The sequence below is a fragment of the Mirounga angustirostris genome, unplaced genomic scaffold, assembly GCF_029215605.1.
Source record: "Mirounga angustirostris isolate CCGP_5_RB_7025 unplaced genomic scaffold, mMirAng1.0.hap1 SCAF_6, whole genome shotgun sequence".
NCBI lineage: Eukaryota > Metazoa > Chordata > Mammalia > Carnivora > Phocidae > Mirounga > Mirounga angustirostris.
The window spans coordinates 140,636,463-140,648,668 of NW_026991714.1; the positions used below are offsets into that span (position 1 = coordinate 140,636,463).

The 12,206-nt window shown below is 40.1% G+C and overlaps 1 protein-coding gene across 1 annotated transcript in view; it reads left to right on the plus strand.

The window, feature by feature from the left end:
* Positions 1–2,967: 2,967 nt before the first annotated feature.
* PNLIPRP3 (pancreatic lipase related protein 3) overlaps positions 2,968–12,206 on the plus strand; it is a 38,388-nt gene continuing 29,149 nt past the window's right edge. The window contains exon 1 of the mRNA XM_045879221.1: positions 2,968–3,094. Coding sequence (XP_045735177.1) covers positions 2,968–3,094 — 127 coding nt within the window. The remainder of the gene's footprint in view (positions 3,095–12,206) is intronic.

A 12,206-nucleotide genomic window follows, 5' to 3' on the forward strand; every position in this document is an offset into this window, starting at 1 on the left:
GGTGCAGGTAAGTTATGGGACTTAATTTTTTAACCAGTGTGCACAGGGAATCTGAGGCTCAGAGAGGTTAAGTTGCCAGCAATCACACAGTGGAAGAGGTCCTGGCTGGCCATTAACCCAGATCCAGCTCTGAAGTCCAGGCTCTAAATCACCATGCTACTCTATTCCTTCTAGAGTCTGCTTCTAGAACTTAGGCTTTTTCAAACTGTGTTGAAGTCTCATACGTGAACCGCTAATATAAATCCTCCTAACCTCTCCTTCCCTTGCCTCTTTGACAGTGGTATTTTTTTCCATATATTCCAATTTCTTTCCTGAATGTGGGAAAATTTAATTTTAAATTTTCAAGTGTAATTTTAATACACATCCTAATATATATAGTACATTACTATTATGCAAAGTGTACTACTACTTCGAAACTTCAAGTAGCCTTCTAGAGTTAACTTGTAATTATAATGAATTGTGTTGATGCAATGTATATTTTTACTGTGTATAATTTAACAAGTATGTGATGACTCTCTAATTACAGTCTAGAGTTCACAAAGTAATAGTTTGCAATATTTCCTTGGTAGAGGTTATTCTTTCACATGAGATGCTTGTTTTATGTCTGCCTACAAGTGGTGTATTATTACAAAATGTGCATACAAATAAAGCCTTACTACAGAGATAGACTCCTCCAGGAAGCATCATCTGTTTTAGAAACACATTTCTAAAAATTTGCAGAAAAATTACATTCCTTAAACCAATCAAGCTAAACAAATTCATTAAAATATTTTTGTCCTTTCAAGCATGGTAAGAATTATTCTGATGATGCTCATGAGAGAAAATGTGTTATTCAAGAATAAAGCAGGAAAAAAAGGGAGTAGATCTGCAAAACAAACTGAAGACCTTCCTATATCATTGCATCCTTCAAGAGCTAAGTCGAAGAATAGACATGGTAAGAAAGGAAACCCTGTTGGCTCTACCGTCAGACTGTATCCTGAGTCGATCCACTTCCCACCACCTCTCTTGGCACCCTCTTGGTCCAAACCATCATCATCTCTCCCCTGGATTACTGAAATAGCCTCCTATCTAGGAGGCTGGCCCCACTCCCAAAGTGCAATATGACGCCCAGCCTCTCCCGCCCACCCACGCCCCCGTGCGGTCAGTCCCCGTCCTGACACCCTCCCCACCAAGGCCCCCTGGGAACAGGGAGCTCGGGCCAATAACCCCGCCTCCAGCCCCCGCCCAAGAGGGCCCCCGCCCCACCAGCTCCCCACAACCCCCACCAGCCCCCTCCAGAGAGTTTACTACAAAAATAAAAGGACCAGAACGGAAAGGAGGGGGGGGGGAAGTGCTTCAGCCCTTGCCCTACTTCAACCTCGTGGTAGCAGAGCTGCCGGAAAGACCCTGTTACAACCACAGTCAGACCAGGTCTCCTCGGCTCAGAGCCCTCCCTCCAATGGCTTCCTTTTTCCTGAGACGAAAAGCAGCAGTTGTTACAATGACCAATAAAGCCTTACCCACTCTGGCCCCCAAGTGCTTCTGTGACTTCATCCCCTACTCTTCTTCCTCTGTTCTTGCCATAGTGACCTTTTTGCTCTTCCTCAAAGACAGGAGGACCACCTGTTCCTCTCTCTGGAGTGTCACATAGTTACCTCCCTCACCTCCACCAGTAGTCTTTGCTCAAACATCACCTTTCTCAGTGAGACCTCCCTGGACAATTCAAACTTAATAGCAACCCTCTCCTCCAAACAAATCCCAGATTCCCCAATCTGCTTTATTCTGCTTTCTCCCCCGCCCCATAGTATTTGAACCACCTTTCCCCATACTCTATAAGTCACCAGTATCTGATGATCGTTAAATAAAATTGTTAAAGTATAATGAGTCTTCCACTCTTAGAATCATATTCTATCTAGAGTAAGAATTTCTATCTTACTTGTTTACTGTGTTTATTGGCTGCCTTCCCCATTGTCCTATTCAAGAGGGCAGAGTCTTTATTGTCTTTTATTCATGGATGTATCACTAGAAACTCGAATTTTGCCTGGCATGTAGTAGCCACTTAAGTATTTGGTTTGCTGAGATTACTTAGGTATTTGTCTTTGTACTTCACTCTTTCTTTGCTTCACCAAAATGGCCATGACGAAATCCTGGCCTCCTTGAAATCTTGGATAATTTAAAATGCCATGCATTAAGAAATAGTCTAAAAAGTGATTTTTTAAATTACAGCCATATTCTTCAGGGTTCTGACATTAATATTGAAATATCCGTCGTGACATCTTTAAAGGTTCTCTGCTGTACTAAATCCTAAAAATAATTTATCATGTCGGGGACAAAATTAATTAAATTATTCTCTATTCTTGAATCAAGAATTCAACTGATTTGCCGTTTTTCCTCATTTTGGTGTGCCATAGGGCTGGCACATATAAGTGGAGCTTTGATTTCATGATGAACTTTTAAGAGCTACTGTTAACTGCTCTATGTGACGTTTTTTTGGGCAGAACGGCCATGATTTCAGCAAGCAGCTATGGAGTCACCAGTATCTGATGATTGTTAAATATAATTGTTAAAGTATAATGAGACTTCCACTCTTAGAATCATATTCTCTCTAGAGTAAGAATTTCCTCAAATGATGTGAGATCAATGAAAATTAATGCTACTTTTTTTTTTCTATCAACAAATATTGACCCTGTATCTGTTGTGAGAGATCTATTGCTAGATCCTGAGGGCCCAGAGATGATCAAAAACCAGTCCTGTCTCCGAACAGTTCAGTCTAGGGGAGGAGACGAACAGGTAAATGCCTAACCATTCTATAACATGCTGAGTACTATAGCAGATTCATTGAAAAGTGCTGTGAAAACATGGAAGAGAGCGTGGTTTAAGAAAAAGTCCCTATATTATCATTGTAGAGCTTTGTATTTTTTCATTTAAAACTGTTTGTTAAGCACTTGCTAAATTCCAGGCATTGGGCTTGTCCCTTGGGATGCAGACATGAGTAAGAGTTGTCTTCTGAGAGGAGCTGCTGATGATTCTGTGATTCATGTGGATCCTGCCTGTGTGGCTGAAAACATGGATTCTTGGAAAAATGACCAGTGGCAACTGGCGAAGCTTCTAGAACGTGCCTTTTCCATGGCATAGCTGCTGGCCACTCAGCGTGCCAGGCATGCAGCTCCATGCTGCTGAAGAGCCCATTCTCGAGCTCTTGCGTGTCTGCTTGCCTGCCTGCCAGGGGGGCTGGCCGCTGCCACTTCCAGGAAATAGTTCAACCAAAGAAAGCGCCCAAGACTTGCAACTGCTCTTGGTCATAATCTCTCCTTTGTCTGACCATTTCATAATATAAGAAGATTTGTATGAAAGGGCTGAATGCTTCATAAGTATGTGAAAATCTTAATGTTGTTATGGTGAGAGGAAAAAATTAAGCAAAACCAAGAAATACTTTCAGCCATCTTCTATGAACATTTAAAAATGGAGAAACTGAGGATATCTGTGAACTCAACCGCTTTAAGTGAATGTAGTAGCCAACAAGGCAGGTTTGCATTACATTAAATGTCATTATGAAGCCTACGTACCATGACGTAAGGGTATATCTAGCTATATGTGGACATAAATTTGTTCTCATAACCATTAACATAGTGGAAAAATAACTAATAAAATCAACTCAGTATAGTACTATCTACCAGGTGCTATTCATATAATAAGTAATTCAATCACCTAAGTGACCCTATGAGGTAGGAACATTGATTATCCCCATTTTACAAGTGAGGAAAGGTGCAGCTGAGGCTTACTAGCCCAGGGTCACTACTAATAAGTGGCAGAGCCAGAATTTGGACCCAGGTGATTGGGCTCTAGATGACAGTACTACATTATATTGCCCCATTGTAATGGGCAGGTTAGTCATTATTAGCCACGTTCTTTTTCAATTCATAATATCTTAGGAGGGTCTGTTTGTAGTAAGCAAATGTTTGCTCTCAGAAATGTGTGAGGGAAAGAATACTCAAAATGCGTAATCCTGATTTGGAAAAACTGTGCCTTTTAAATGTTTGCTATCTACCATTCCAAAGCCTTAAAATAACTTTCAAGAGTGACTCAGTTTGTGCTTAATCAAAATATTGCTGATGATGAAACAGCAAAACCTCAGAAGTTTTAATTACCAATCACCTAGTGGAAGGCACACCCTGCTGATTAAATCTCTTAACGTGGAGCTAGGAATGTGGGCTATGGCACATTACTTTACAGGGCATAGGGATTATAGGTGGTGTGAACTCCATGCTCTTCTGGACCTAGAATTTAGATGTTGAATGGTATCACTTTGAAGAAAATTACTTAATATTTTATAATAAGGTGACTTTATCAGTAAAAACCTTCAAGAAGAATTGATGTGATTTTTAAAATCAACTTAGATGCTTGCATTTTGGATTGCTGCACTCTTATTCTTTGACATATCAACAGGTAAGACTTATAATTTAATTCCTTAAAAATAGGGGGTATAGTTACATCCAAAATGTGATTGACATGGGCTTTGAAATACTGGCTCTGTTTATATTTTGATTTACTTGTCATAAAAGTATCTAAGGGAAATGCATCAACTTAGTAATACTAAATCTGATGAGTATATAAGCAACTATTTCCAATAATATAAAAGTTGCTGGATGGTCTTGTACCAGGTTCCCAGCTCTGTACTTATTAGCCTTATGAACTTGGTCAAGTAACTTATCTGTTAAAGTCTTAATTTCTTCACTTCTAAGATAAGTATGTAGCAGTAAATGAAAAAATACATTCATGTTTTTTATTTCAGTACCTGATTCACTGTAGATAATGAATGAATGAATGAATGAATGAATGAATGAATGAATGAATGAGTAATTAATGCTGATTGGAACTTCCAAGTTGATTTTTTCTATTTGGATCTTGATTTTGGGAAGGGACTTTGGTCTGTGAACATTTCTTACACACTAACTCAACACTCACTGACTTGTGCTCTTTACATCCTTATGCATCTCCTATGTAGTAGTTGGTTTTCTGTTTTTAACCTCCTTTTTTTTGGTTTTGGTTTTTTGTTTGTTTGTTTTTACCTCCGAAAGCACAACAGAAGTTAGCTGATATGTTTTAACGAAAATAGAATCAAAGAATTTCAGTGTTTTTAGTCCCTGCCCTCCAGCTTTTTACTATGGGATAAGAGTGGATGGAGCTATTGTTTGTTGTAGTATATTCCAGGAAGGGGCACAAAACAGGCCTGATTTGAATGTTGGAAGCGGTTAGACTGATGAGCTCCAAAGCCGAATTGAGTGAGAGAAGTCCACCCTGGTCTCTTTTCCTTTATCTGACGCCTTCTTTTCTCAGGTGGTCTCTCCTCCTTCCAGAGTTCAGTTCCTCTTTGCCATCTCTACTCACAGCTCACCCCTCAAAATGCTCTCTGAACAAGAATACTAATCTGTTTTATTTCATCAACAAATACAATCACCTACTATGTGCCAGGCACTGGGTTAAGCTCTGGAGACACAGCTGTGACTGACAAGGCTTCCCTACGCCCATCAGAAATGAGTGTTTTTCGGTAGGGAGTGATTTCTGTTTGAAGGCTTATTGAATTAAACATAAATTGTAAAATGGCAGCTACCAGAGAACTGAACCCAAATGGACCTTGCTACAAATTTAATAGATGCCAATATAGGTAATAATACAGAGGTGATGGAGACTCAGATTTTTAATTATGGCGGCTTTGTAATGACCATATATGTGCCATAGAAATATATATATACATATATATATGTATATATATAAATAATCTAAATTCCATATTACTACCTACTTTTAAAAATTTCTTTGACAGCTAACTCTCTCCTCAGTTCCCTCCTTACTTAGCTTAAATCCCATGGTCCATCATAATCACTCCTTAGCGTACACATTGGCCTTCTCTCTGCTGCTCTTGCTTCACTTGGCTTGACCACAACCCTGGTTAAATCCAACTCTTCATCTCCTTTGTGCAGCTGAATGGGCAGCTGAATGTGCCTGGAAAAAACACATAGCATGATGATTGTCTCACTGTGAATTCATGGTTACCAAGCTGAAGCGGACCCTAAAGCTGCCAAGCCATCTTACTCCTCTCCCCTTGTCCATTCATTTGCTAGGGCTCCTGGGTTGTTTCATTCTTCTCCCCTCCACTGAAACCTCCAACACCTCCCTGCTCACCCCCACTCGGCTGATGGCCTGGATTCCTTTTTCAGTAAGAAAAATGGAAACAGAGAAGAGGCCTTCCCGGAGCTCCCAGTACCACATCTGTCCAGCTACCTGAGTGCACTTGCCCATACATTCTGCCTTCTTTCTCTCTCACAAGAGATAAGCTGTTCTTGTTCCAACAAAGGCCAGCCCTTCCCCCTACGTATGTATTATTCTCTATCTCCTCTTACCTGCTCAAGGACTCTACTCAAGGGTACTCTTTTCTATTTCTCCTGCCTCACCAATTTTCTTTCTCTCTTCTGGGACATTCCCAGCAGCACACAAATGTGTTATTTCACCCATCTTTAAAACTCCCACTTCTGAGTTTTGTACATAGGGTTTCTTACTTCTCCTCCCCTTCTTTCTTGAACTCACTCCAATCAGGCTTTCACTCCAGAAACTACACTTGTGACGGTCACCAGTCACTCCCATGGTGACAAAGCCGTGGTTAATTCTCCATCCTCATCCATTTAGACTTAGCAGTATTTGGTATTCTCGATTGCCCCCTCCCCTGGCAGCAGGTTTTTTTAAGTTGGCTTCTAGGATGCCACGCTCTTCTGGATTTCTTCCTTCTTCTTCAATGACTTCTTGGCAGTCTTGTTTGCTCATCCTCTCATCTTCCTGATGTTTTAATGATGGAGTGTCCTAGGACTCCATCCTTAGATCATCCCTCTTCTTTTCCTGTCATCACTACCTTGGTGATCTTATCTATATTCATGACATCAAATACCAACTTTGTGTTTAAGACTTCCAAGTTCCTGTCTCCAGCTGAACTTCTCCCTGGAAGTCCAGTTTCACATCCAACTGTTTCTGTGGCATCTCCACAATGTGTCTAATTCGTATAAAAGCTACATATCCAGAGCTGAGCTCTTGATTCTACTCCCAAATCTGTCCCTTCTAGAGTTTCTCCATCCTAATCAATGGCAACTCCAGTCTTCCAGGAACTTCATCTAAAAACCTCAACATCATCCTCAACTTTTCCATCACACCTCCCTGCCAGTTAATTAGTAAATTCTTTTGGATCCTCCTTCACAATTTATCCAGAACCTGACCACTTCTCACCACCCACCCTGCTATCACCTTAACCTTTTGGACACCATTGTCTCTTGTCTAGTTGACTACAGTAGCCTCCCAGCTGGTCTCTCTGCCTCCTCCCTTCTCCTGCTTCAATCTATTCTCAAAACAAAAGCCAACCTAAGTCAGTCTGCATCACTTTTCTGCTCAAGGCCCTCCAATGGCTCTCCCCCTCACCTCGGAGGAAATGCCAAAGTCCTTCCAATGATCTGCCAAGCACTGCATGCTTTAGTCCTCTGTAACCTCTCTAAACACCATCCCCTGCTACTTGTCTGCCATCCCTTATTCAACCCCCTGGGGCCACATGTGTTCTGGAATTCCAATTTTATTTTATTTTATTTTAGAAAGGGACTATGGTAAGTACACTGGAAAATACAAACCCCGAGAGGAATTCCGGGGCAGCACCCTGTAAACAACCACACGGATATTTCTCTAGTAAAATCTAAGAATACTCCTATTAAGTAGGATAACAAGTATATATATTTATAGCCTTAGGTCAGTTTTTGCTGCCAAATGAGTCTGTTACAAATTGAAAAACAAATGAATGAAAAAGTCAACACCCCACTTCTTTTTCCCAAAGAGTTTTAGATTTTTGAAACTGCAAAATCAGGTGTTGTGGACCTTTCTCTCCCCACTGTTCCCTCAACTCTGGTCAGGGTGGTCTCCTCATAATTCCTCTGTCACGCTAAGGATGCTCCTTCCCTCAGAGGCTGGTACGTTCCCTCCTCTCTGCCTAGAATTCCCCACGGTTTGCTACTTACCCCCTTTAGCTATGGATTCAAATGCCTCTTATTTGGGGGGCACCTGGATGGCTCAGTAGTTAAGCATCTGACTCTTGATCTCAGCTCAGGTCTTGAGCTCAGGGTCATGAGTTCAAGCCCCGTGTTGAGCTCCACACTGGGCATGGAGCCTACTTAAGAAAAAAAAATGCCGCCTACTTTGGTGAGATCTTCCTTGGCCACCCTATTTGAATAGTAAACTGCTCCTATTTGAATAGTAAACATGTGTGAAATAAACACACATGCACCTTCATTTTATTTACTTATTCATTGTTCCCACAGCCCCACTAGACTCTACTCCATGAGGGCTAGGATTATTTCTCCCACTGTTGAATCCCCAGTGCTGAGAACAATATCTGGCGCCTAATAGGCACTCAAATAAATATTTCTTGAATAAATTAATGAATCTATTTTCAAGATTTTTTTTGTCATTGGAAAAGGCTGCTCACAGTAAGATAGAGAAATGACTCATTTAGAAAGCGGAAATTAAGAAAATATGAACTGATATGCCAACTTTATATGATTTCTTAGCCAATTAAACCTAGCTTCATTTAATGTGCTATATTTCAAATGCTCTTTTAAAGAACTTTTAGGTCAAAGAGGAAATAAAACACTTCAATTGCAGAATATATCAAAATATAATGACTCAAGAATTGAAGAAATTAGAAAAAGAACAAGTAACATTGAAGGAAGAATTTCATTAATAAAAATAAACAGAGGTTAACACATTAGAAAAATGGGAGAAAGGCAATATAATTGGTAAATATGTGTGGTGGTTGCTTAATAAAACTCAAGAAATAGAAAACCATGCTGACAGATTTAAATAAACAAAGGGAAAAAACCACAGGTATAGAAGAAATTAAAATGATTATACTTTGTATAAATTCAGGCCAAGAGAATTGAAATTCTAGATGAAAATCTTACTCTTTACACCAAAATAAATCTCAGATCAATGAACATTTAAAGTAAAAGAGTGAAACAAGAAAAGTATAAAAGAAAACAGAGTGAAATTGTTCATTATCTTGACGTAAGAAAAGCTTTTCTAAATAAGATGAAACCCCAAAAACCATAAAGGAGAAGATTGATCATTTTATTGAATAAAATGTGAAACTTCTATAAAACCAAAATATAAACAGCAAACTAGAATATCTTTTCTCAATATCTGACTGGAAAGGAGCAAATCTCTCCACTATTCGAAGAGTTTTTACAAATAAGTAAGAAAAAAGCAAACTTTAGAAAAATGTGCATAGGACACAAAGATCTCACCCACAGATGTGCAAAGGGCCAGAAATGCACAAGATATTCAAGTGTGTAAGTAATTCAAGAAATGCAGATTTAAATGATAAAAGGTTTTGCTTCTGGTGGCACTTATAAAAATGTAAACCCGCATACCTTTCCATGGCAGACTGTATTACTGTCCCCCACTACTTACTCCCAGTCCCCGGAAGAGGACTCCACAGCCCCACCTTTGGCCACAGGACGTGCTGAGAGCAGTCCAAGTCTGAATGCCTGTGGGAAGAGCCTTTGCAGGGTTCAGCCGTCACCCCCTTTCCCTCTGCCCCAAGAGCAACAAGTTCTGAACAAGGGTCTCCTTAGCTTAGATGTTGGAAGAAGAGGACCGGTAAATCAGAGCCACAGCCAACCTAAAACTATTGCAGCCAAAATATAACAAGAATGAGAAATAAACCTTAATTTTGGTAAGCCAAGGAGATTTGGAGGTTCTTGGTTACCAGAGCATAACCTAGCAAAAGCTAATTAATTAATATACCTCCCGATTCTACTTAGTGATAGAATGAGCTGCTTGATGGTTCATTTTTTTTTTCCAACTACCACTTAATAGCAATGACACATTGGGCAAGAGTGATTACTTTTTCTAATTCTCCATTTCCTCACATATGTGACACTTAGGGCTCAGTCTGTTTTGCTGTTTTAATTATTATAAATAAGACAAAGCAGCCGCACTGGACATAATTTGGAGAAGTACTCTTTTTTTTTCTGTTGTAACTTTTTTTATTATAGAAGTAATTATTATTAATCATTGAAATTTTAAGGCCATAGATAAGGGTAAAGAAAATAAAAACTGTGTTCTCACCACTGTTAATATTTTGATGTACTTCCTTTAAATTTTATTTTTCCCCATGCATTTTAAATAAAACCATACATACCTCTGCTACCTGCCTTCCCCCCTAACACTGTATCATTCTCACTTTCATTACAAACTGCACTACAAACCTCTGTAAACATTTTCAGTGGCTGCATAATATCTTCAAGGTTACCATTTTAAAACTATGTTCTTTGTTTTATATTGGCCATTTAAGTTATTGGCCCAATATCAACTTACTGATTTTATAGCAAACATGTTATTTTTAGAGAACTATTAATCTTCCCATTTTTTTTTTCTAAATGGTTTTAATACCTTATGATGTTGATCAGTCTCCTTCATCACATGTAGTTTCTTCTAACTTTATGCTCCTTCAGTGGGTATTTCCTTATGAAAAAGGGCACGGTGACCAATAACCCTGATAAGTTACAAACATTGAAAACAGACAGTATTTACAACAATCTTCATTTTGAAATCCAAACTCACTTCCATAGACTGAATGATGTAGTTAAGAATTTGTGTGTTGGGGGGGAAGCCATGCAATGCAAAAAACAAAGGCAGCTGGACATTCTAGGAAAAAAACAGAAGGTTGTATTAGAAAAGCATGATCCAGGGGCACCTGGGTGGCTTAGCTGGTAAGTCATCTGACTCTTGATTTCAGCTCAGGTCGTGATCTCAGGGTGGTGAGATGGAGCCCTGTGTCAGGCTCATGCTCAGCGCAGTCTGCTTGAGATTCTCCCTCTCCCTCTGCCCCTCCCCACCATGCTCTCTCTCTCAAATAAATACATCTTTTAGAAAAAGGCACAATCCAAATGTAAACTCACTGGTCCAAATCAGAACTGGATATATGTGTGCTTCAGTAGAAAAAACAGAATAGATTCCAGGCAGGAGAACTACTGATTGAGGAGTTGCACTGTACTAGGGATATATTGAAGAGGGCACATGTTTACTCTTGCAACAAGAGAAAACAAAGGCAACCAGAGAATCCAGGAAAATGAAAACGGCACAAGAAAAGCAGAATCCAAATATGGAGGAAACTAAAATGACACTGATCTTGAGCAATTCATGTCTATGAAAAGGTAATTCATTTGAATATTCTCCTTTGAAGGGAATGGGTAACTGAATAATGAAGTGCAGACAAGGAAATGTAATTATAGCATGCTAGCTGGCTCTGAAAGGAAAAATATTTATTTAGTCATAATAATATGTTTCTGTTTATTGACATTCAATTTTTCGGAGCCAGCCTACAGACAAAACATGAAAGACTTAATTATGATTATAGAACAAAGTCTGAATGTTATCAACTTTGACGGTCTGAAAGTCAAAGTGTGGCTGGGAGGCCTTGGAAGATGGAAGGGAAGAAGACAGGCAACATGGCTTAAGCCTTGTCTTGCAAAGGTAGGGAGTCAAGTTATGAGGAGTAGGAGGTATGGATCAAAAAATAAAAGATAACTGGGGTGCCTGGGGTGGCTCCCTCGCTGAAGCATCCGACTCTTGATTTTGGCTGACGTCATGAGATCGAGCCTTGTGTTGGGCTCCATGCTGGGCATTGGAGACTGCTTAAGATTCTCTCTCTCCCTCTCCCTCTGCCCCTCTCGCCCCCATGCTCTCTCTCTTTCTCTTAAAAAAAAAATAGAAGATTACTATTTAAGTTTACAAAGGAAGCTGATAAATGAGCTAAAAACAGTGTTATTGACTGTAGAGGAGGAGGATTTGAGAGTGTGGAGAGCACTGTCCTGTAGGAGCTGTTGTCCCCCAGCTTCGGGTCAGCCCTTGCCTGGCCGGCGCTGGGATGCTCAACCACTGCTCACCCTGTTCAACCACTCCCAGAGAGGCACTGTCAGTGGGGACACCAGAGGGACACTGAGGCTCCAGGATGGAAAAGGGAGGTGTTCCTTCTTGTTGGCTCCTGGTTCCTGTCCGTGTTTTTGCAGCAATGACTTTTCACCCCTGCATGAACGATCATCCAGTAACAGGAGGTGGCTCCAGTTCGCAGTTGTTCTAAAACTCCCAGAACCAGGCGCACGGTGCCCACTCAAAGATGTCAGCACTAGCCAGCTAGC